The sequence below is a fragment of the Manis pentadactyla genome, chromosome 9, assembly GCF_030020395.1.
Source record: "Manis pentadactyla isolate mManPen7 chromosome 9, mManPen7.hap1, whole genome shotgun sequence".
NCBI lineage: Eukaryota > Metazoa > Chordata > Mammalia > Pholidota > Manidae > Manis > Manis pentadactyla.
The window spans coordinates 89,693,190-89,718,334 of NC_080027.1; the positions used below are offsets into that span (position 1 = coordinate 89,693,190).

At 44.2% G+C, this 25,145-nt stretch overlaps 2 protein-coding genes across 5 annotated transcripts; one reads left to right on the plus strand and one right to left on the minus strand.

Annotated features, from left to right (window-relative positions):
* Positions 1 to 545: 545 nt before the first annotated feature.
* On the plus strand, positions 546 to 20,871 carry CS (citrate synthase). The gene is made up of 11 exons (XM_036917554.2): positions 546 to 762; positions 9,289 to 9,339; positions 10,057 to 10,164; positions 10,882 to 10,947; positions 11,281 to 11,412; positions 11,666 to 11,854; positions 17,555 to 17,754; positions 18,307 to 18,436; positions 18,556 to 18,657; positions 18,839 to 19,048; positions 19,336 to 20,871. The coding sequence occupies exons 1-11, from the start codon at positions 721 to 723 to the stop codon at positions 19,504 to 19,506; spliced, it is 1,401 nt and encodes a 466-aa protein (XP_036773449.1). The 5' UTR covers positions 546 to 720; the 3' UTR covers positions 19,507 to 20,871.
* COQ10A (coenzyme Q10A) lies at positions 20,549 to 24,900 on the minus strand. 4 transcript variants are annotated; one of them, XM_036917555.2, is made up of 5 exons: positions 24,598 to 24,898; positions 23,920 to 24,066; positions 22,957 to 23,179; positions 22,629 to 22,730; positions 20,549 to 20,833 (listed from the first exon to the last, which is right to left on the minus strand). In XM_036917555.2, the coding sequence occupies exons 1-5, from the start codon at positions 24,717 to 24,719 to the stop codon at positions 20,588 to 20,590; spliced, it is 840 nt and encodes a 279-aa protein (XP_036773450.1). In that variant the 5' UTR covers positions 24,720 to 24,898; the 3' UTR covers positions 20,549 to 20,587. The 4 variants fall into 4 exon arrangements, with proteins under 4 accessions (XP_036773450.1, XP_036773452.1, XP_036773453.1 ...); XM_036917557.2 differs by having other exon boundaries at positions 22,957 to 23,149; positions 24,598 to 24,890; XM_036917558.2 differs by lacking the exon at positions 20,549 to 20,833 and adding an exon at positions 21,587 to 22,365 and having other exon boundaries at positions 24,598 to 24,900.
* Positions 24,901 to 25,145: the final 245 nt, after the last annotated feature.

The window sequence follows — 25,145 nt, forward strand, 5'->3', positions numbered from 1 at the left end:
TACTTTCCTTCTCCACATATTGGGGCCCGTTAGTAACTATAATATCATGGCTTTTGATGACCTCAAATTATCTCCACCAAGCAACTGACTCTTGTATTATAGCCTGTGTCCACATGATGTCATCTCTATAGCCCCTAAGTTATTGACCAGAGACCTTCTTCAGGACACCCTGCCCAGGGGGTAAGGAGCTGGCAATGCTCAGTTGCCATGATGGTATATTAAGGCGTTGGCTTCCAAGGGTCCTTCCTAGGTCTAAGTCCTTGGGGGCTTTTCTTCTAACATTCACCTCAGAACAACCCCAAATACATTAAGGGCGAGAAGGAGGCCCAAGGAAATGAACAGAGTTCTCAGGCACATTCTTAGCCGCCTACACTCTTCCCCCCGCCCACCCCGCCCGTTTTAATTAGCCTGCCCTCGGGCATCCAATCCTCGCTGCTGTACAGCTGCCAACGGCCCAGGTCCCGCCCCACGTCCGCACAGGACCAATGGCCGAGCCTAGGGAGAATCCCAGGCCGTAGGCGGGGCTCACTGAGGACCCCGCGCTGGGCGCCGCCGCCGGCTCGCCTACCCTTTCCCGTAGCAGCCTCCTTTCAACCTTGTACCCTGTTGGCGCGGCCTTTCGTGCGGTGACGGCGGCGGCGGCGGCGGCGGCGGCGGCGGCTCCGGTTCTTGCCGCAGCTTCCTTCTCTCCTCCCCGCCTGATCCCTGAGTTTGCCCGCCATGTCGCTGCTCACTGCCGCTGCCCGCCTCTTCGGAACCAAGGTGAGCAGCTAAGGCAGGGAGCGCGCTGTCCCCTGGAGAGGCTGGGCCCTCCCCGCAAGCACCCCCAGCGCGCCTTAAAAGGGCCCTGCCCTTGGTGGCCGCCCGTCCTGCATGAACTTACAGGGCCATGTGCTCCCTTAGCCGTCTGGCCCTTGGAGGTACGGTGAATGCCGTCCGCCCCCAGCATGTGGTTTGGGGCGGGTGTGGAGTCCAAACCCTGCTATCACCCCGTATGTCTAGGGGGAAAGCGGGGGTGGGGAATGCGTGGCCCTGGGAAAAAGAGGAGCCTCCAGTGGAGAACAGAGGCGTGTCCGTTGGAGTTAAGGGGAGAGCCTGTTTGGAGGAGGGAGTGCGGGGCAAAAGTGGCAGGGCTGAACAGGGGTGGGTGTGCTCACTCTGCCTCTGGGCCATAGCTGGACTGGTGGCTAATTTCGGCTTCTGCTGTGTCGGGAGCGCCTTGTCAGTTCCTGAACTGCCTTTTTCCATTTCTCCAACCCAATTATTTAAGCCTTTAGTGACCAAGCCACAGCAGTTCCTGCTGGAGTAGGACTCAGCCTCTTTGTCCTTGGGACTGTTGCATTTACTCTTTGCGTGGAAGAGCTTGGCTGTAATGGAGCGCTTCTGTAACATCTCTGCATGATTATCATACAGGATTAGAGAAAGAACCGGGAAGATTGTTCCCCCAAACTTCAAGCCAGTAGGTGATACCGGGCAGGACTGGGTAATTCCAGATCACATGACCAGCCCTGCTCCTTAACTCGCTCAGGTTTTGCGGTTGCTCCTAAGTCAGCTCTACCCAAGAGATACTCCTCTCCTTCCTTGGGGCCCTTTACTTGTGTTGCCATTGGGATCATAGGAATTCTGTTCCAGATAATGGTGCTTTCTGTTTCAAATTGCTGGTGCTTTTGTCTCTGAGTTAGCTTGGCCCCTTACACAGAGACCCCGCTGTGCTGAGAGAGTCCCAGCCCCCTAAACCAAGGGACAGCCCCACAACTGACCTTGACTCAAAGAATTTACACTCTCTTCTGCAGACAGATTGAAACAGCCAGCACCAAAGAAAAGGAAAATCTTAGAACGGTTTTGGCTTGCTGTGCGTTACCTTTCAGGGTTGCCGAATAAGGTGAAACCTGTAGGATTTACACTGGGAACTTCCAGGCACCCAACAGCAAGGTGGAGGCCGGTCCTTTGGGAGATACTTGTCTTACTTGACTGTTGCTTCTGCTGCCAGGGACAGGCTAAGGAAGCCTCCTGGGAAATGAAGCAATTTCTAGATAGTGTTTTGGCAGAATACGGGACACTATTATTAGCTCATTCCAGAGCTGCTAACCCAGACCAGATAGTCTGACCCTACAGTGAATTTGAAAACCCTTAAGAATTTATCTTTTGAATTTATTTTGCCTCTTAAGCCTCTTGGGGAGCTCAGAAAGTTTTTGGGATGACAGGGCTATGTAATTGTAGTGTTGTTATTATTTTGTTACTTTCCTATTGTAGAGGGACCTAAGGATCCCCAAAACCTGTAAATTGGAAGCCATTAGAAGGCTTTTTGACACAACTGGCAAGGCCCAGCAGACTCAGGAGTGGAAATCTGAGCCCTAAGCAGTATGGCTAGGATACCAAGAAGCCTTTCAGTTTGTCAGCATTGCTAGCACCTGCCTTAGCTTTCCAGATTAGCTTGCACTTCATTGGACTTGATTTTATTTTGCTATTAAGGTAGGCTTTAGAAGACAAAAATAGTCTTCTGTCCTGGGAGAACTGACCCCTACCACTTTGATTCTCAAGGTCAGATGTAGTTTCACTTTTCTGAGAAGAGATTTTTTTAACCTTGCTAGGAGACACAAATGCTAGTCATTGTTCTGTTTATTGTTCCACCCTACCCACTCTCAGGTAATTTAATGAACACCTGAGTTTGAGAGCGAGCCTAATTCAGAGCCTTGAGACGGACTGCTTGTTTACCCAAATGAATTCATACTAAGTGGCTTCAGTATTAGCTGTGGGTGCCTTAGCTTTGTGATGTAAGTACTGTCTTTTCACAGGCTGTCTGGGTTTGTATTTGGGCTAGGGCCAAATACAAATTAGAGTAGGAATTGGAGTAGGGCCACCACCGGTTCACTTCTGGACTCCCAGTGCCAATGTGACGTAACCAACCCTAGTTATTTCTTGTACCATTGAGAACTGCTCCTCCAAGTTTGGATGTTTAATAACAGTAAATCAGTCCAAAAGTGTTTGTAGGTAATTTCTAGACTTTTTCAAGACACTTAAATTAATATCCATGATTCTACAGCACTGCACAACATCTGTATAAATCATAGGCTGAAACTGGGTTCGGCAAAACCAAGTCAGTTTTCTCCTAAGAAATGTCAGTTAGGCGTACATCCCAGAACGTTTAAAGGCAAGTACCCAAGTCTCTGTGCCTTCACTAGGATTATTGGCCCACTTACAGTAATGGGAGTTCCTTGATGCTTACTAGGTAGACCGAGGATGAAGAATGGAGAGTAAAGTCGCACCATTTGCTAGTGGTGGGGTGACTGCGTTTGTTCTTAGTGGCCTTTTTAGATTGGTAGCAGGTGAATGAGTGGGTGTGGGTGGCAGGGAGTTGAGCAGTGGTGAAACAGATGAGAAGGGAAGGCTGGCAGTTCTGATTCGGAGAATCCAAGTGGTAGAAGCCTAGTACAGGAAACCAAACTTGGCAGATCTCTGTAAAGCCATATGGTAATTCCTTCTGCCCTGTTTTAGCACTTAATGTGATAGAGTTGAGTGGGATGTGAAATTTAAAATACTAGTGAGGCAAGTTAGCAATAGCTATTTCTTATGATCTCTCTTTAAGTTCTTCTTTTTAACTGCCCACATTCCTTAGGTCCCTGTATTTCTTTTAATGTGCTATCATTTTAAAAGGTCTGTAAGTTCACAGTGGGCATCATCATTTTGGGATGCCTGTTCACATTGCACATTTGTGAATCCTCCCTTCAGATCCAGATTCAGGAAAGGTGGGATGGAATCTGGGAACTCATAATTTTTTAAGCATCTCAGATGCTCGGTGGCCCATGTAGGCTGGTTTGTTTGTGACTTTATTAAATGTATATGTGAAACTGGGTGGTGTTTGGGCATTTTTTGGAATTAGTGGTTATTTTTTAAATTGACTTAAGAAGTGATTATTCTAAACAGTAGTTCACTTTAAGCAATTTTTTTCTGGGTTTGTTGTCTCCTTTTTTTCAAACGCCTTAGGAAAAAGCCTCTTGTAAATCCCTGGAGCAAAGTGTTAGAAGATAAAACTTGCAAGAATTCCTAGTGGAAGTGGGAACAATTTATAGTTCTGAGAAAGTAGGTGACAGATGCTGTGTACTTACTAGTGTATGCTTAGTGTGCACATAATAAGGTATTCATCAAATATTTGTCAAAAAACAGAAGATTTCTGCTGAAAAGAAAATCAGGACTCAGTTCTTGTCTGAGTCTGAATTGGTGTCTTGCTCTCTTCCCTGCTAATTGGTCAGTGAATCTTCAGGATCGAGTCTGTTAGAAAATGACAGGTAGAATTATTAAGGAAATTCCCCAGAGCATGAAGGGAGTCAAAGTATGAAATTTAAAGATTACTCTGCTCAGGCTATTAAGTGGTATGACTGAGTAGTGCAGTCTGACTTCCATTATTACCATTGTGAAACACAGGCGTTGAATGGCTTTAGTTCTGTGACCTCCTTCTGAGGAGAGAAGAGCCTTTGTCCTATATTTGTTTTTTTCCCCCTTAATGCAGGTTGTTCCTTCTGCATTGGAAGCCTTTGTAGCACAAGATTTTTCCTGCCCATTATTAGTGCATTATGTTCGCTTCATCAACTGAGCTAGTCCTGATAGCTTGGCAAAGCTCTGATGTTTTGATAAAGGACAAGGGCTCTATGAAAATCTGGAGGTTCAAAGACAATTTTGTTTTTTTCCCCCGCAGAGTAAGTGTCCAACATGTGGACCTGATGATAATAGGCTAAGCAAGAAGTAACCACATTATTGAGTAAGTGCTTATCCAGATGGGATTCTGCTGTTTTCAGAATCTGGGGGAGAAGGGAGTAGTTCTAATCAGTTTTTGGTAAGTTATTTGGCCAATACCCTATTGCAGAAATATCTTAAGTACTATAGGCAAAGGTTTGGCAGAATTTCCTACATACACTGTTAGTCTTTTTTCTTCCCTTGGCCCTTCAAGTTAGAGGTTCATTTAATTACATTTTCCATTCTAGCACATTTGAGAGCTACAACCCACTTCTGTCACTCACATCAGCAAACTCACTAGAATTCTTGAAAGCGGTGGCAGCATTTTCAGGTTTGAGAAAGCCTCTTAGTGATTGCCATACCCCCACTGCCACCCTGTAGAGAATCCTGGGTGTCAGACATTATGAGCCAGCCCTTTGTCTTTGGAAGCAGCCTTTCCCACCCCTCACCATGAAGAAGCTGACCTATTGAATGAGGTCCAATTCACCTGACAACTGCTGTTCCAGTAGGGTGACTCTACACGTGGCATGCAATCAGAAGTCAAAAGCCCAATTGCCACACCTCCAGAATTGGGGGAGGGGCTGGGAGGTAAAAGTTCAGGGATGACTCAGAGGTTTGTAACTGCCTGTCCTGTCAGTGGATATAACCCAAATGTACTGTACACAAGCTATTGGAGAGCTTTCCTTGGCAGCCAGGCATAGATGAAATGAAGTTGTAACCTTGGGCATCTCCTATCTACCCATTTGCTCCGCTTGTGAAGATTACTGTTAGTTAAATTTGTTTCCTGTCCCTGACACTCCTCCCCTCTTGGTCAGGAGACCCTTAAAAAGGAATTTTTCTTTTATATAGCTGTTCTACACCTAGAGAGAATTATCCATTCATCCCTTCCTCAAACTTGATTGCCACTTTTCTGGGAATCAGTGCCAGAAGAGAGTGACACTTGAGGTGGTGGGTAATAGGCCATTTCTAAGAAACAAATAGTATTAAATTCAGCTATACAGAAGGCACTGTTCTAGATGCCTTCATGTAAATTATTTCATACAGTCTACTTGCCTACCCTCAATTTGGCTTTATTATTATCAATTTAGAGATATGAAAACTGGGACTTAGAAGGTCATATTGCTAAAGTAACCTGCACAATAGTGGCAGAACCTGGATTTAGGACTTGATCCTCTGTAACTCTACATTCTATCCTTTTGCTCCCTTGTTGAATACTTTAGTTCTTGGGTGTGTCTCAAATTTGCTGTTCATATGAATCACCTTGTGAGTTTGTTGAGCTGCAGATTTGGTTTCAGTAGGTTTGAGGTGAGGCCCAAGATTCTGCATTTCTAACAAGCTCCAAGTAAATCAAGGCTAATACTGCTGGCTAGGCAGCCATATTTCAAATAGCAAGGCTTTCAGTACCTTTACATATGTCCTTATTGGAGCCATAGACTCAGACTTTGAGCTAAGTGACTTGGGTACTATCCTAAATGTGGAGAAAGAAAGGGAAGAATTGTGTTCCTTTAAGGTCTCAAGTTTAGGAAAAGAGCTGAGGCTAGAACCCAGATTTCCTTCCTAATTTACAAGTCATGTGTTCTATATTATTCAGGTCAAGTTGTCTTAACTTGAACTTCAACTGTTCCTATCTTTTGGGCATTATATCAATGAATTGCTCCCTTAAAAATCCTTGACTTCTTTAGTTTCCTTTTAAGCTGCAGGATTATCTAAAAATATGACTAAACCCAAGAAAGTGGTCATACTATTTAATATTATATATTTTTAAAAGCAAATACAAAGCACTTGCTATATGCCAGACATGGTTTTAAGTGCATAGTAAGTATTGGCTTAATTAATCCTCAGAGCAGTCCTTTGAGCGCCTATATTGTTGTTGTTCCCATTTTACAGATAAAGAAACTGAGACAGAGAAAGGTTAAATAACTTGGCTAAGGCCACACAGCCCGTAAGTAGCAGAGAAGTGTAGTAGATGCAAAGTATACAGGCTTTATTATACAGCTGCATGGTCAGGCACTCCACAGACTAGCTTTGCTTTGCAAATAGATCTGGCTAAGAGGTGTTGCTGATGAAGATGTGGGACAGTTGAGATCAGCTCTGTTACTCCTGAGGCCCTTCATTAAATGGCAGATCTGCTCTCTACAAAGGAAATTCACTTTGCTTATGGTGGAAGTGGGATGATGGTTTGGTTCCAAGTTCCTCTCCCTGACCATTCTCTTAAAGTAGCACTTATATAAGTCTGAGAAACGACTGCAGCTAAACCTCAGTCGTGACCAGTCTGATTCCTTTAAGTGATGTATTCCCATAGCTGTGTTAGGGGATCTTCCACACCTTTTTTTTTGTTTTCTCCCTTTTCTGGGTGGGGCAGGGGGGTTGTTTTTTGTCTTTTTAACTCTTAAATGAAGTAAAAGGAGAGGGCAGCACATTGATCCTAGCAGTTCTCTCTCACAAGGGGAAAGAACTATTTTTGTTTTATGTTCATATTGGTGGAAGAAAGACCTCCAACCTGAGGGAATTTCCATTTTTGTCTCAAGATCTGGACTCTCATTCTGTCTGTTGAACTTGTTTTTATTTATTTATTTGCCCATCTTAAACTGTTTTGCCAGATTCAACTGTTCTTACAATCCTTCCTTTGACCAGTGAAGCAGCTAGCCATTCTAAAAACTTATAGATGGTTTAGAAGTGGAAAAATGGTCATTATGGAGAGAGTTCACTTTTCTTCTCTCAGGTATGTTCCCCTGTAGCCTCTAGGAACCAAACCACCACAACGACCAGCCACCCACAGTTGAGAGGGCTGTGTCGCAGGACTGATGTGGTCAGTGTGAGCTGGGACCTTGGAGCGTGGAATAGCTCGCTTGAACATGTTATTAGGTCTGTAGAACAAGTTTGAACTTAACTTGTTTTCCCTTGTTCACTTTTTGGTGACTAGAGGCAAACTTTTACTTTTTGGTAAAAAGAGGTAGATTTATTTCTTGCGTGCAGGGACTGGTTCACATTCGCCCTGTGTAGGGTGAAGAGTTTGCAGTCCTGTCGTGCCTGCCTGCTTGTTACCCAGATGGTCCTTGGTGAACCAGAGGATGCTCTTTAGGAAGTTAGTGAAAGAAGTTAAAGACAATCCTGGTTAAGTTGAGGCATCCCCTTTGCTTTAGAGTCGTACTAGCTTGCCTTCTGCTCTGAGTTTAGCTTCGGATTGATTGATTTTAAAGTCACCTTTTCTGAAGGGTCTCTTCTGTTTTCAGTCCCCCCTATTACTCCAAAAGAAAGAGGGGTACTAAATTCTCAAAAGCCTTAGGCTCTACTTAACTTTTACCCTAGGCATGTAGCCATTTGGAATTCTTGCAGTACAGCTGCATCCAGTGATTTTCAGCATGACCGCAGTGCAGTAGTTACTAGAAGAGGTGTTTTTGGCCTTTTGGCAAAAGGAAGAAAGGTGTGGGCTTGCTCTGGGATTAGATGTGTGTGTGTGATCTTTTTGTTTTGCAAAGTGCTTTCACACCCACTGTAATTTAAATAACCTGTAATTTAAAAAGACAACCCTGTGAAATGTGTGGTGAGTATTTAGTGCTGTTTTATTGTAGATGAGGAAACAGGCTTACTTGGACTATCTCATTTTATCTTCAATAATCTTGTGCAGAAAAATTAATCTCCTCATCTAAGACCTAATAGTATAATTGGCCATCTTTTTCAGATGCAGTGTTGTACTTTCTGTTGCAACTCAGCAGTCTTCTCATAGGAACTTGTTCTTCAGAGGGGGAACCTATCGCTGAACATAGAAAAACATAGGCCAGGTACACTGTTTATCTTTGTGGTGAGCAATAGGCATTTTGAATCTCAGACCCATCTTTCTGGATAATTTTCTTTCTGAAGTGTATCTTTAAAAACTCCTTTGGTATAGGTGTGGAGGTGATAAACTCTCAGCATTTGTTTATCTGAAATAAAGGTCTTTATTTCACCCCTTCTGTTAAGATTTTTTCCCTGTCTGGATGCACTCCTCAAGCTTAATAATTATTTACCTTTTGAAGTTCCTTTCCTGTTTCCATTGCCAGGTGTTACTTTGCAGACAGTCTGTCTGCTCTGCTGTTCCCAGGGAAGATTGAACAGTGTGAAAGGCAGCCTGTACCGTGGTCTCTGCTGAGCTGGAGAGGCTGAAGTGCTGCCAGGAGAGTAGGGGGGAGTAGGGGGTCTTACCAGCAGGGTTAAGTAATCCATCATTTCCTCATTAGCTTTTCTCAAGGCCCTCAGAACTGTTGAAAGCTAGATTCCCGTAAATAGGGTACTCTTAACAACTGCCTCTCTGACCTTTCCTTTGTGCCTAACAAAGCCCAGTCCTGGAGCCCAGATGATAGAGTCTCTCTTCAGGGATACAAGAAAGCAGAGCTAAAACCGGCTGCTGCCTCCAGACTGGTAATTCCTTTCAAGCTGTTCAGGGCCTTTTACAGCTATCTTTATGTCCAGCTGTGCTTCAAGGCTGAAATGAAGAGCAGAGGTTGAGTCACTTTGACTCCTTGTGAGTACATAGGAGAGAGGAGTAAATGTCACATAAGGTCTGCTTTTTCTTTGCAGAATGCATCCTGTCTTGTTCTTGCTGCCCGGCATGCCAGTGCTTCCTCCACGGTAAGGTTTGGAAAAGACAGAATCACAGAGGTAGCATGACCTGTGATGGGTGGGTATGGGTGTGTTTTGCTACCTCTTGAAGGTGTCCATTCTTATTATAGCTATTATTACTACTCCTTTAAGAAATAATTTACTCAGTAGTATAGTAAGGTGGGGATATCAAATGTTTTTGCCTAATCTATTTTTTTAATTATAAAATATACATAAGATAACATTTGCCATTTTTTTGGGTTTTTTTTCTTTTGATATCATTAATCTACAATTACATGAGGAACATTATGTTTACTAGACTCCCCCCATCACCAAGTCCCCCCCACGTACCCCATTACAGTCAGTGTCCATCAGCATAGTACTACTTGTCTTCTCTGTGTTGTACAACCCTCCCTGTGCCCACCCCCCCGCTACATTATATCTGCTCATAGTAACATTTGCCATTTTTAAATGGCAGTAAGTACATTCATATTGTCCAGCCATCACCACCATCCATTCTATGGCTTTGTTATCATTCCAGATTGAAATTCTGTACCCATTAAACAGTAACTTCCCCATTCCCTTCTCCTTCTTCCAAGTTGCTTAATCCTCATCTTGTTGAAGTTGACCATGCTTTGTAGCGGATAAAGAAAGCCAAATTCTAAAAAGCAGTCTTCATGTACCTGTTTTTCAGGAAATCTTATCAACCCTTTGACTAGCACTTAGCCTCTCTACTTCTTCTTATAGAATTTGAAAGACATATTGGCTGACTTGATACCTAAGGAACAGGCCAGAATTAAGACCTTCAGGCAGCAACATGGCAAGATGGTTGTGGGCCAGATCACTGTAGACATGGTAAGGGTTGTGGGGTCTTAGCTGGAAAAAATAGCTCTGTAATGTGTTTGAACAGAAGTACTGTCTCTTCACTGACTATTCAGGAGTATTCTGTCCCATGCAAGGAACTGTTAAGCTTATGTATTAGAAATTAGACTGTTCTTTTTTACAAATTAAACAATTGAACCTAGCCTAATTCATTTTGGGAGGGATGAATGAAGTTTCTATTCTCTTCCCAACTGCTCAGTTTTTGGGGCCAGGGCTCTCTGTCTTTGAATTGGTGTTGGACTGACCATCCAGTTAAACCACAGCTCTAGCAGGTCCTCTAGAATAGCTTTAGCTATTGCTTCTCCAGCCCTAAGAGTCTGAGCAGCTCAGATGATAATTCCACAGTGGTGTTTAGCCATTGGTCTCTCTCCCTTTTTCCTGTTACAGATCCCATTCTGTTTACTTTGTGGGAATGAGGGGGTAAGAGTGGGCAGGAGAAAACGTAACATACAATAAGAAAAGGAAGCAAACAGCTGCAGAAACATAAAATACCGATTTCTCTGCTTAAAAGTTTAATTTCCACTGTTAGCAGTCTTCCTTGTAAATATAGTAAGTTCACTCCTCAGAAATCTTCCCCTGGATGAATTTTTGCAAGTCAGAAAATAAGTTTCCTCTTCCAGCTCATGAGACACTAACCAACTCTAGCCTGAATTATTCTGACTTCTGATTACATCCTCCTCTTTTCTCTAGATGTATGGTGGCATGAGAGGCATGAAGGGATTGGTGTATGAAACATCAGTTCTTGATCCTGATGAGGTAAGAGATGCCCCTGATAGTCACTAATCATCACTGAGTTTACTGACTATGTGTACACTGTGATTAGACCAGTGAGGGTAAGGAGAACAAAATAACGAACCTTCACATTTTAGAAGGTAGAAAATATAGACATATGGAATAACTGAAGAACAGGTTTGCCTTTTTATTATTTCAACTAGTAAAACTAGTATAAAGCAGAAGTGAGTTATATGAAAATTCAGGCTTTAAAAGTTCTAACTTTTTGAAAGGTCTGGTAAGAGTGGGACCAGTCAGTTATGTGACTTCTAGACTAATAAACTCTAGGAGTTGTAACTCTTACTCTTTTCCCTCAAGGGCATCCGTTTCCGGGGCTACAGTATCCCTGAATGCCAGAAACTCCTACCCAAGGCCCAGGGTGGGGAAGAACCCCTACCAGAAGGCTTATTTTGGTTGCTGGTAACTGGACAGATCCCAACAGAGGGACAGGTAAAGCACAAGGACCTAGTCCTTTCTCATTTACCTCCTCCTCTGCCTTTCTTTAATCTCAGATGCTCAGTCCTGATCTAGCTATGGGTTGGTAGTTTATAGACATGTAGTGAGGGGAAAGAATCAGAGCAGAGTTCTGCTTTATAGGTGTATTGGCTTAAATTCTCTTGGATTTTCTTTGTCCAGTGACAGTTTTTTTATTTCTCTTCTTTTTCCTTGCCTTGTGTTCTGAACAATGTCTCCCTTTCCACAGGTATCTTGGCTCTCAAAAGAGTGGGCAAAAAGGGCAGCTCTGCCTTCCCATGTGGTCACCATGCTAGACAATTTCCCCACCAATCTACACCCCATGTCTCAGCTGAGTGCGGCCATTACAGCCCTCAACAGTGAAAGTAACTTCGCCCGAGCGTATGCAGAGGGCATCAGCCGAACCATGTACTGGGAGGTAGGGAGTTCTGGAGCCATGAGTGATGTGTAATGGGCTTTCAGAGGGCTCGTGTGAAAGAAGAAAAGGGAATGTAGAATTTTTAGGAAAATTACTTCCCTGAGTTATAACAGAAGCTCATTTAATAATTTTTAGTGTAGGCCTGCTCTTTGTTAGTCATTGGGATTGCAAAGATAAAGGCAGCCTGCTTTCTCTCTCCAAGGTTATGGTTTGGTCAGGTGACATACATGTGAAAAAGAAACTGCAGTTCAATAATGTTGCTGTAATAGAGGTGGGTACACAGGGCTGTTGAAACTTTGAAAAGGATGCAACTTAACTGTAGGGTCCCTGAGGCAGATTTCACAGATAGTCTCACCCCAGCCACAAAGAGTCCTTTTCCTCTTCTTCAAATAGGGAGAGCCTGGAGAAGTTGGGTGAATGGCAGCCAGGGCAGCTAGAGTCTAGGACTGATGCCAGTCAGCCACAGTTGTGGAGCTGCCCACTCAAAATACCTGTCAGGAGTGGAAAGTTAGTTATTATTCTAGAAGTAGGATCCAGGAACAAATGAGCTTTTTTTCTGAAAATGAAATGTGACCTTAAGAGTTTAAGCTCTGGTTAGAGGATGAGAAGACTGTTATCTTGTTGCAATATATAGTACATAATTCCTTCCATCTGCTTTCAAGTACCCCACATACGAACAAACACTGGTATAAAGTACAAGTTACCTGGCTAGGTTTATAGGAGAACATCTCATTTTCTTTTATTTCTTGTTTGGAGCAAGGTGTAGTATAGGACAGAAAAGTTCTTTTTTGCAAAGCCAGTATATTAAATGATTTTGACCAGGAAAAGGCCCCCAAAGAGTTCACTATGATGGAAGGTACAGAAGACATGGCCCACTGGTCTGATGGAATGCCCTTGGGGTTTTGGCAAATCTGCTTCATTTGGTTGATCAATATTTAGTGGCAACAGTGTATAAAGAATTATGTTTGCTATTGGGGAAAGAGGAAGGAGAGTTTGCAATTGATGTTAGTCTGGTTGGCATTGAGGAGGAAAGTATAGGAATGATGTATTCACAAGCATTTAAAACATTTATTAGGTCACATGTCAGCAAGTTCAGGAGGTCATATAATTTGAATATATTGCTTTTCATTTTCTTTTTAGAAGTGTTATTCAAGTAATTGTTATGTGTGTGGGTCATCATATAAGAAACAATTAAATCACGACCAGTTCTTCTATTTTAAGACTCATCTTTTAGAAATTGACCCTCAGAAGGGCCTGTTAGTCCTTACAGTGCCGTGGTCCTGACTGTGGTAAGGGCTGTAGGAAACACCTTCACTGTTCGGTGGGTCCCAGGCTTCCAGACGTGCCACACTGCCCACTGCCCTTTATTGGGTCACTGCATGAATTCTGCTTTGCCTGCTGTTGCCTGTATTTCAGTGTACAGCCATCGTTTGATCGCTGTGCCATCACCTCTTTGTGAGAGGCCATCAGGACTTTATAGGACTTCTGGAAAATATTTATAAGCTTTGCAGACATATTTGTCAGCCTTCTGTGTCCAGTGAATTCTGTCACACAGCAGTAACCGCTTCAGTTAAGTGGAGCTTCAGGCTCTTTCGCTGCCACATCTTGTATTTCTCTCCAAAGGTCAGACACACTTCCAGTTTTGTCTCAGTTTAATCATAGGCTATTTAAGTAGAATTACATGACAGCATTCAGCTGGTTATTTGTTTAAAAATTTATGTTAAGGAGTTTATGTGTGATGTGAGTCTTCCTCATCGGTTCATACTGTTTATATGTTCCTCAAGAGGATGATCTGTCTACAACATCCCTTCCATAACATGACTAAATAGTGTAATCGCTTGAGTTGAATGAGTTAGGTTTCTTTTTGATTGACTTGACTTTGCTCATACAAGGAGATTACTGTGATGCTCCCAGATGTTTAATTATGAAGTAGCCTTGAGATACTGTTGAATTGAATAAAATTTGCAAAGTAGCTAAGTTTTGCTAGTAATGCCACCTTTTGTAAGGCCTATAGAATGATCTTGAATAGTGTATGATAAAATCATCATCCTAATACCTAACAACTCTTGAAAATATGCCAGATATTATGCTTAAATGTTTTATATTTGTTATCTGATTTAATCCTCAGAACAATCCTATGAGGGAAAACTGAAGATTAGAGAAATTTTGTGTAGCTTGCCCAAGGCCATGTATCTAGTAAGTGGTAGAGACTGGATTCAAACTTGAGTTTGCTTCACTCTAGCATCACTTCACCATTAATACTGGTGCTCTTCTTTTTCTGTGTTTTGTTAACAATGATTGACAGCCAAATACTTGGCTCACAATGGTAATAATGATAATTATGGTCAATTTTGTTACCTTTGTGCTAGACAATTGTGATGGTGGCATGTTTTAACGTCTTTTCCAAGGCTTTATAGATAAAGAATGAGTTGGTATAAGTTCATTAAATAGCACCTCAGTCTTAGCTTTTGAAAGAGAAATAAGGAGTTCTCTATTTTTATTTTTATTTTATTTTGTTATTTTTTTAAAGGCTTATGTAACAAAGTTTATTTGATAAGACAGTACACACTCAGATGAGAATGTGGGCAACCTCAGAGAGGAGGTATGCTTAAAGGGTTAAGGGTTTGGGGTTTTATAGGGCCTTTTGGGTAGTGATCAGCAAAAGGCATGATGCATACAGGTGAATAATAATTCCTCTGAAGTTTTGTCTTAAGAATAGGGTTATTTAGGTGACTATTGATCCAGATCTTGGCTTTTCTTCAACCATGTAGTTTTTTTTTTCTTTTTTTCTTTTGGTATCATTAATCAACAATTACATGAAGAACATTATGTTTACTAGGCTCCCCCCTTCACCAAGTCCCCCCCCACATACCCCTTCACAGTCACTGTCCATCTGCGGAGTAAGATGCGGTAAAATCACTACTTGTCTTCTCTGTGTTGCACAGCCCTTCCCGTGCCCCCCACGCACTATGCATGCTAATCGGAATGCCCTCTTTCTTTTTCCCCGCCCTTATCCCTCCCTTCCCACCCATCCTCCCCAGTCCCTTTCCCTTTGGTAACTGTTAGTCCATTATTGGGTTCTGTGATTCTGCTGCTGTTTTGTTCCTTCGGTTTTCCTTTGTTCTTATACTCCACATATGAGGGAAATCATTTGGTACTTGTCTTTCTCCACCTGGCTTATTTCACTGAGCATAATACCCTCTAGCTCCATCCATGTTGTTGTGAATGATAGGATCTGTTTTTTTCTTATGGCTGAGTAATATTCCATTGTGTATATGTACCACATCTTCTTTATCCATTCATCTACTGATGGACACTTAGGTTGCTTCCATATCTTGGCTATTGTAAATAGTGCAGCAATAAACATAGGGGTGCATCTGTCTTTTTCAAACTGGAGTGCTGCATTCTTAGGGTAAATTCCTAGAAGTGGAATTCCTGGGTCAAATGGTATTTCTATTTTGAGCATTCTGAGGAACCTCCATACTGCTTTCCACAATGGTTGAACTAATTTACATTCCCACCAGCAGTGTAGGAGGGTTCCCCTTTCTCCACAACCTCACCAACATTTGTTGTCTTTTGGATGGTGGCGATCCTTACTGGTGTCAGGTGATATCTCATTGTAGTTTTAATTTGCATTTCTCTGATGATTAGCGATGTGGAGCATAATTTCATGTGCCTGTTGGCCATACTGGATTTCTTCTTTAGAGAACTGTCTATTCAGCTCCTCTGCCCATTTTTTAATTGGATTATTTGCTTTTTGTTTGTTGAGGTGTGTGAGTATTTCTATTTTTTATATCTCTTGACTGGACAGCATTGATCACTGCAGAAAGCAGGCTAAGGATGCCACTGTCATATCTTGTGTGATTCTCACTGCTTCACAGACTTCATCCTCAGTGGTAGGAGTTGAAGCAGTCTCCTTTCTGTGGTTTATGCTGTGGCCATTCATCCCTTACAAACGATTTTGGAAGTTAGTATATACTCCACAGATAAGTTTGCTTCGCCAGGGGCCCCGTTCTCCTTGACATTGTGCTCATGAATCCAGGCCCTTAGGATTGCATGTCCTGGGTACAGGCTTCTGGAAGCAGCCTACTTCCTTAGGGAATGTAAGTCTGCAAGGAGGTGTAGTTAATATATGACGTAAGTAGTCTCCTGAGACCTTGCAAGTGTTGGTTAGCTAAGTATTTCTTGCTTCAAGTGCTTTTTACTTTTGGCAGTATTCTTATTCTTACTGAATCCTGGTGGCACTGACAAAATTCACTGAGTACTTGAATAATAGATGACTCTTTAGGGATTAACTAATTTAGTCTAGATATTACAGATTTTTCTCTGTTACAGCAGAACTACTGAAACCTCATGGCCTCTTGCAGGAGCATCTAGCCAGGGGGCTGAATGGGATGGCACTCTGTAAGGCCGACCAGCAAGTATCTGTTTTCTACTTTCTGGTGTGGCCGGCCCAAGCAGAAGTTTCCAAAGTTACTTAAGAAGAATCACTGAAAACCTGTCCTTTCCGTAAGGAATTTAAAAGCCCTTTAGGAAGATAAAATTGAGACACAAAAGTAAGCTATTAACATCACAAAAAGGGAGATAACCAGGTATTATGTTTCTCTTAGTAAATGAACAAAACACTATTTATTAAATAGGTCTTGCTAAAAAAAAATGAACCTGAATCTGCTTGAGCCTGCTTTGTAAGAATTACAGTGGACAGAGGAACATGTTAAATGACATTACATGTAACCAGTAAAATGTGTCTGAACTGGGAAATTCTATAGAATGAATAGTCCAATTTTCCACAAGTAAATTGCAAAGTAAAAAGGCAAGGACAAGAGAGAACTTAAACTAATTAAAAGAAACTTCAGAGACATATCAGACAATTACAGTGTGGGCTGTTTTCAGTCCTGAATCAAATCAGTGGGTGGGGGGCCTTTTTAATCAGGGAAATTTTAATTCTGAATAGATACTGTTAAATTTTTTTCAGTGGGATAGTGGTTTTGTGATTTTGTTAATGAAAGACTTTTAGAGATAAATATTTGCATGTTAAAATATATGATGTCTTGTATTCACTCAAAACAATTTGGGGGGTGGTGACAGAGGAAGGTAAAGCTGTAGTTCAAACAAGTGGCCATGAGTTAGTAATTGTTTAAGCTAGATGATGCTTATTAGCCAAGCGGGTAACCTTGTGCAAGTTACTTAATCTCACCAGTTTTCTCATTTGTAAAATGAGGGTTATGTTACAATCGAATGCCACTGTTTGATCGACCCTTGGCATATAGGATGAATTTTCTTTGAAAGCTGCAACACAGAGTTAATTATTAAAGCCTTGTGTCGTAGTACATTCATTGAATGCAAAGTCATGTAGTGGAAAAGATCATGATTAAACATGAGGTTCAAAATCTGAGTTCGGCATTTAGTTGAATGCTCTGAGCCTCAGTTCCCTCATCTGTTAAATGGAGGTTATTATATACTTTGTAGAGTGGTAAAAAATTGAGAATAATGTCTTAACGTACATGACATAGTGTGTGTAAATCAGTGCAGTGCTTCATTCATAGTAGTTACTCAGTTAAGTGGTTATTACTGTTATATTCTTTGTATGTAATCATATGTATATAATCATCAACCTAGATAACCCAGACCGTTGAGGACAATGGCAACCCTGCCTAATTCTTCTTTGTTGATAATTCCTTCTCTTTTTCTCCCCATTAGTTGATTTATGAAGACTGTATGGATCTGATTGCAAAGCTACCTTGTGTTGCAGCAAAGATCTACCGGAATCTGTACCGGGAGGGCAGCAGTATTGGGGCCATTGACTCTAAGCTGGACTGGTCCTACAATTTCACCAACATGTTAGGCTATACTGATGCTCAGTTCACTGAGCTCATGCGCTTGTACCTCACCATCCACAGGTGAGCTAACCCAGCAGCCACAGCCACCAGTTGCCTGGATTGGTGGGAAGTTAGAAGAAAAGCTGCTTAACATTCTCATCTTCTGGGAATAAGTGGTAGACAGCAAGGAGATGAAAATACAGCATAAGGGATCATACACGGCACAAAAGGGGACCAGTAAAGAAAGTCAGAAGATCTAGGGAAATTCTTATAACCACACCAAGAACAAGACAGTGCTTCTAGCATGGAAAAGGCACCAGCTGCCCACATTTAAGTGGTTCTTTGGCCTTCCAGGAGCTCCTTCTTCTGGCCGATGCTGTTAGAGCTAGAGTGAGTCAAGGAGCTTGGCACACAGGCCATAATCTCTCCAGCCCTGTGGATTAGAATGAAAGCTAGTAATGAGATTGGGGTATCTCTCATAAGAGCTTTTGTAACTGACCAGCTATAGGCTGGTGTGAGTCCATAACTAAGCTAGTATGTGACAGAAGAGAAAATACAAGGGCTGTTTCCATAACTGGCCCCTTTCTTTTCTTCTTTCTCTTGGCCTTGATTCTCCTTTCTTACTTCACACAGTGACCATGAAGGCGGCAATGTAAGTGCCCATACCAGCCATCTGGTGGGCAGTGCCCTTTCAGACCCTTACCTGTCCTTTGCAGCAGCCATGAATGGGCTGGCAGGGCCCCTACATGGACTGGCAAATCAGGTGAGACTATCTTTTTTCCTGTTCCACCTGTTTGTTTCTGCCATTCTTTGTTTCTGATCTTGGCGCTCTCTCCTGATGTAGGTATTGACGCTCTTTTATTCCCCAAACCTTACCCATAGGAAGTGCTTGTTTGGCTGACACAGCTACAGAAGGAAGTTGGCAAAGATGTGTCAGATGAGAAATTACAAGACTACATCTGGAACACACTCAACTCAGGACGGGTAAGTAGAGATGCTGGCAACTAGGAAAGAAACCAAAGTCCACGTTCTGCAATTTGGAAGAATTAGGAAGAAAGAAAGAGGCCCCCAAATTAGAGCTGTTTGTCTCCTCTGAAAAATTTAGAAAAGATGAGAATCTGTACCTTGGTACTATAACTGCCTTTTTTACCCTCACTCTTTGCAGGTTGTCCCAGGCTATGGCCATGCAGTACTGAGGAAGACTGATCCACGATACACCTGTCAGCGGGAGTTTGCTCTGAAACACCTGCCTCATGACTCCCTATTTAAGCTGGTGGCTCAGCTGTACAAGATTGTGCCCAGTGTTCTCTTAGAGCAAGGCAAGGCCAAAAATCCTTGGCCCAATGTAGATGCTCACAGTGGGGTGCTGCTCCAGGTGAGTCCTCCCTTCCCTGCTCTCCCTTTAATTTGTGCCAAACCCTATTGTGTCTGCCATGCAGACAACTCCCAGGCAGAACAGGGCTCTACTCCTTTCTTACCCTTTGGATAAGCTGCCTGTGCAGCAGGGGATGCAGGCAGGAGGACTCTCTCTTCATATCCCAGCTGTTACACTTTCTTGGTGTCATGTTTTAAAGGCTGACTGGGTTAATGTTTTTAACATCCGGACTTGTGCATGCCACTGCCTCTGGGCCATGGATGTAACTTTTCTCCTTTGCCTTGCAGCACTACGGCATGACGGAGATGAATTACTACACAGTCCTGTTTGGGGTGTCTCGGGCACTGGGTGTGCTGGCACAGCTTATCTGGAGCCGAGCCCTAGGCTTTCCTCTAGAGAGGCCCAAGTCCATGAGCACAGATGGTCTGATGAAGTTTGTGGACTCTAAGTCAGGATAAAACTGGAGACCAGGGGTAAACTACCTACCAGACAGTGAGGGAGCTGTAAAAAAAAAGTATACTTTTGTTCTGGAGGCTTTTAAAGACTTAAGATTAAATTCTATCTGAGGCACTGAAAGTAAGTTTGAGGTTAAAATATAAATTAAGACTTTAAAAGATGAAGAGTAACCCCTTCTTCCCTACCCAGCTCCATTCCCCTGCCTGGTATGAGTTGTCCAATCAACTGTAGGATGACCAGAACTGATGCATGTGGTATGGGCTAGGCCAGCCCCCACTACCATCTCTAGAGTGAGAACCTGGCTCCTCTTCCCCAGAGAGAAAGCTGGTTGCAGAGAAGCTGCAGCACCTGAGAGCTTTCAGTTCAACTCTGCCCAGCCCTCAATAGGCCAGCAAACCAAGATTCTGCCCCTTCTGTTTTTGTAGGAATCATGTTGGACAGTCAGCTGTACCAAGCCCCATTGCCCCCTCCCACGCAGACACCTCCTAACACAACCTGTTAGCTGGATATGCTTGGGCTTTTTTTTTATGCTACCAGGTGACTATAAAGCCATGGTATTTGTTGTGAGTGGTACCCAGTGTTTTTTATTTCTCTTTTTAAAATTATCCCATGAAAATTAAGACCTGGGAGCGTTCTGTTCTCCAGGACTATAATGCCCACCTCTTCTGGATTTTCTGTATCTGCTGTACCTCAAGCTGAGGGTGCTCTGGTCCTTTCCCTGTTGGCTCTACTAAGTCCTCTTCCAGCAGGCTGTATATACCAGTTTGATCTGTGGTCTTTCCCAGTCATTTGGCTCTTATCAGTGCTTAATGTAAACTCAGCCTTCTACTTCCACAAAACTCTGATCTTTTCCCCCATTTATTTTAATGTGTTGTGGGCCATAGAATAGCGACTTGGAAATGACAGCATATTTTCATGGTCTGGTTCCAGGGGTACTAGCACCTCTTTCTGGGCAGGGAAATGACTATAGGTTGGACATGGTCTCCTTTGAATATCAGGTCCTGGGGCTGAGGGCATTAAAAATAGTAGGCCTCCCTCTTCATCCCCTGCAACAAGAAAATACTCCTTTATTTATTAGGGTCCTTATACAGTCCCTTCCCCAAGTGTTTGTTTTAGAAGCCCCATTGCACAGGTTTCCAGTGACTCAGAATGCTCTACTGCCTTTTCTTTGAGAAAGGATTGAAATACACTCCTGTTGTACCATCTTCTTCCCTTGAAACTCCTGCCTGTGTTTGTGTGGATTCCTAATCCCCAGAACCATGCTGTTGAGATGGACACACTGTAAACCCCTGGGTAACTGTCAAGTCGTGATGCAGACTTCAGGTTGTTCTGTATAAAACACAAAATAAATGTTTTTATTAACAGTGGTTGAGCCTGCTATTAAATAAGGCCTGGAAGAACTTGTTACAAGGTAAGGAGTCAGGCCAGTGAGAGTCCTGGACTTAGTGGCCTATAAATTACCTTGTGCATCCCTTTATCTTTAGGCAAGTTTGGCATTCATTTGCCCTAATCAGAAGACAGGCTCCCTTTGAGAGTTCCAAAGGAAATTTCTGTTTGTCCTTAAGGTTAGAGTCCTTGACCTTTAGCTCCCAATCCTTCCTTATTTGTTGTAACACTCAAGGACTATAGCTGAGACTGCACAATGCTTAGGAGACTAATCAAAGGAAACTAGTCCAGCCCACTGAGTGAAAGAACAAACTTAACCAAGGACAAACAGGAGAGAGCTGCTAGTTCAGGATCTGAGCCACCAGAAGGCTCTGGTACTTTGTGGACTGTCCTTTGCAACTTTTCTTAAGGATGCCCCAAAATAAGAGGTGGTCCTGAGGGCATCAGTTATATGGGTGGTCTGAGACCAGATTATTCTGTCCTGAGACTCCCGCTGCAACTGACCTTCTGAAAAAAGTCTATAAATAGGTAAGAGAGTGGGTACTAGGTCCTGGCTTGTAGAATGTGCTACTATAGTTAGCAGGGACATTGTGTCCAGGAGGCCTTCTTGAACCTTCACTCTCCTAGGGAAGAAAGCCATGACTTTCTTCTCTGCTATATCAACATTCCCCCAAGAAACAACATAAAAAAGCCAAATTCACACTCACAATTTATTGAAATTTTAGAAAAACTCAGGTCAAGTGGAAGAGTTAGGTCCAACCCTAAAGTACAGCTCTGTTGGGTGCCTTTTTTCCCCCTTGGCCCTGCAGCACTGATGGTAAGGAAGTCTTGCTCACCACTAGCCAGGCAGCATGGAAGTAATTACTCTTCAAGTGAGGTCACATGGATCTCAAGATGGGGCCAGATCTCAGGCAGGTAAGTTACTGACCACCCACTATCTGTCAGGAAAAAGCTTAATTTATTCAGTCCTTAGGAAAGCTGCTATCTTCCCCTTCTCAGATACTAAGGCACCTTGACAGGGCCCACAGACAGCTGCAGTCCAGATTGTAATTCACTGTAAGACAGCTGCAGTATCAAACATATGGAGCTCTGAAGATGAGCCCGACCCTTCCCTCAGCATGTCTTTTCTATACCCCCTACTTTTTATCTCCCCCAGCATTTCTAGCCAGCTTAGAGTCCAATTTCTGGGGAAGTGAGGGAAAACAGTATTATGAACACAGACTCTTCTCTCAAATTGGAGCAAGAGGCAAATGAAATAAATAAAAGAGAATTGGAGGGAGAGAAGAGGCTAGGGAACATCCTTTGCCTCAAGTCTGGTGCACCTCATGGAACATCAGTTCACGGGGGATGGCTGTTTCTGGACCAAACTTGGTGGCTGCCCGGCGCTCGAAGGCAGCAACATTCTGTTTGACAACCTCATCAAAAAACATGGTGGCAAGCTGGGAGTGCAGCAGAGAACGAAATTCAAAGGAAATCTGGGAATGGGTAAGAGACAGAAACTCTTCAAGACCCATGTTGGATAGTCCTTGGCCAAATGCAAGAATACTCAGTGTCTTTTCTTGACTCCCCCCTCCAGTTTTTTGGGATACCCTCAAAAGCCCTAGTGTAGGACTGAGCACAGAGTACAAGACAGATACAAGGTGGGAGTCATTGACTTGGGAAACGCTGAGTGATAATGACTACGTCAGCTGTGCCCCAACACCCACTTGTAACCCAGCTACATAGCCTCCTGACTCACCGAAAAGTCCACAGTGCAAGTTCGAGGGTAGGCAGGAATACCAGGACTGAATCGCCAAATGGTCTCTAAGTGGTTGAAGAGCTTGCCATCAGTGCAAACAGCCTAGAATAGGGCAGTTGGGTAAACAATATTACAATAGAATAAAAGCCACTCTAGGTATACGAGGCTATAGGAAGGAATTGAGAGCCATTTTCCTTTCCTTGTATTTAATCAGGGAAGTTACGACACATGGGAACAAATTCATTACCAGCAAAGACAAAATGGCCCTTAAATGTAAAAATGCTAGAGAACACAACAAACTGATCAGTCCCTCCCAGACAGGCCTCACCTTGACCATGTGAGGTTTGACCATGGAAACAGCAGAGGTATAACGTTCCATGACAGGTGGAAAGCCAACCTCCAACTGGGCCTTCAGGTGACCTTTGCGGCTGGATACCACCAATGACTTCTTACACCAGGGCACAAATTCACGGTACTCCTGCACATTGGACACCACCTCATACATCTCCTGCATCGAGTACCTAGGGCACGGAATCAGAGAGGCCAAAGAACTGCCAGCTGGGTCAGCTTCCTCCTTGCCCTAGGTGCCCTCCCTGCTAACTATGCACCTCTAGGAACTAGAGGTCCCAAAGAAGTCTGTGTGAATGGTTTCCCCAAATCAAAGGAGCAAATTTCCATGATGCTGACATTACCTTGTTTTGCAGTTTACAGAATGTTTTTGCATTTATTATTTTGATCCTAAGAGGGGCCATCTGGGGAAAACAGAGGCTGTCAATTTTACTGGTGTTCACAGGACTCAGATCCCAGCTCCACAACTTTCTAACAATGTAGCCCTAGGTAAATTAACCTGTGCCTCCATTTTTCTCATCTGTAAATAGAGGTACCAATAGTACCTGATTCATAGGTTTGCTGAGGGGATCAGATGACAGAATCTATGTAAAACACCTAAGCAGTCTAGTGCTAGCAGTAGCAAGGGCTCCATAAGTTCCCTATTGTGCTCAGGATACATAAAATTGTCAGGTCAGCAGAGATACTCTACCCTGTTCTGCCATATTGTCCAACCCTAGCCACCTGTCACTTAATCTTCATAAAAAGCAATCAAGAGCAAGAAGGAAAGTAAAGTTGGAGGGTAGCAGGGAAGAATAAAAGATCAGTAACATAGCAGGCAAGAGGGGTGGCCAGTAACGAATCTTGCCCACCATCGCTATCCTTCCATTCTTGCCTGGACATGATCATTTTATTTGAAAGGGAAGGAAATGTGGAGGGATGGTGGACTCGGTAGGACGCTCACCCCATGATCCTACGCTCGGAGTACGCCTTTCGTTTGTTGGTGAAGGGGGCAGCAAAGCCCATGAAGGAACGACTGGGAGATAAGCCAGCCTTGGCAGCCAAGATCCGGGCAGTCCGGGTCCAAAGGAGGCTGCAGGAGATGAGAAGTCTAAGGCCAGAAGCAAAGGAGAGACAACGTCATGACCCTTTGTGGTCCTCAACCGCTGCCGCGTAAAGGCGAAGAGGGGCTCATCCCCGGGGAAGGTTGTGGAGACAAGCTTGTGCACACCCAGGCACCTGCTGCTGGTCAGGCTTTCTGGCCAGGGAGTCACGAGTGCGAAAGGTCGAGGACGACTGAGGACAGAGCCAGGGGAGGAGACAGGGCAAAGCGGGGGTGCGTGCGAACCGCCAGCTGCCTCTGGCTGGGGTCTAACTACTGCCGAGAGCTGGGCCTCCCGGAAGCCTCGGAGTCTGCGTGGCGTCGCCAAGCCCGTCGCTGCCCCGGCGCTCGGGACGACAAGCGTTGGCTGGGCACCCAGCCCGGGGCCTCGCCCTCGCGAATTACGTGCGGAAGCGCTCCGTAAGCCCTGCTTTCGTGCCCCGCAGCCGCAAGCGCGGTGCGGCGCCCCAAGCCTGCACGTGGCGCTCCGGGGTCCCGTGCGACCCCCTTTTCTGCGCCGATGCCCGTGCTCCCTCTCACCTCATTGGTCGCGGCAGTCGCGGCGGGCCCGGGGGCGGGGCCGGGCGGAGCGGGAGGCCGCGGCAGCGCTCGACCACTGCGCGCGTCCCGGCCAGGAGTCGCCGCGCGCCCGCCGAGGCCATGCGGGCGGCCCTCGCGTCCTCTGTTCGTGCCGGCTACGCCCTTCTCGCCCGGGAGGCGGAGCGCGGGGAGCAGGGGCGGCGCGGGGCTGAGGCTACCTGCTCCCGCCCGGCGGCCAGGGAGATTAGAACTGAGGAGGCCCCTGCGGCTCCCAGTACTCACGTCACGCCGTGGCCAAGGCTCAGGTCGGGCAGGGGAGGCGGCGCGGCGCAGCCTGTCGGGAGATGTAGTCCGGCTCTGCGAGCGCGGCCGCGGGCTGCGCGAGACCGACCCGAGCAGGCGCGCCGGCAGCATATCTGCGGGTCTTCTGCACGTCTTTCTTAGACCCTTTGTTATATTCTGCCTTCTTAATAGTTAAAAGTTTTGCTCATCGTCATGGCCTCCATAGTACCTAAATTAACTTTCCACAAAAATCCTTCATAAGGTAG

Excerpts from the sequence above, each read along its gene's own strand:
- CS (XM_036917554.2), top strand. The coding sequence starts at position 721 with ATGTCGCTGCTCACTGCCGCTGCCCGCCTCTTCGGAACCAAG. Across the intron at positions 763-9,288 it reads CCCGCCTCTTCGGAACCAAG|AATGCATCCTGTCTTGTTCT; the intron begins GTGAGCAGCTAA and ends TTTTCTTTGCAG. Across the intron at positions 18,658-18,838 it reads ACACACTCAACTCAGGACGG|GTTGTCCCAGGCTATGGCCA; the intron begins GTAAGTAGAGAT and ends CACTCTTTGCAG.
- COQ10A (XM_036917555.2), bottom strand. The coding sequence starts at position 24,719 with ATGGCCTCGGCGGGCGCGCGGCGACTCCTGGCCGGGACGCGCGCAGTG. Across the intron at positions 24,067-24,597 it reads CGACTGCCGCGACCAATGAG|ACTTCTCATCTCCTGCAGCC; the intron begins GTGAGAGGGAGC and ends TTCTGGCCTTAG. Across the intron at positions 20,834-22,628 it reads CTTGCACTGTGGACTTTTCG|AACAACCTGAAGTCTGCATC; the intron begins GTGAGTCAGGAG and ends TGTTTTATACAG.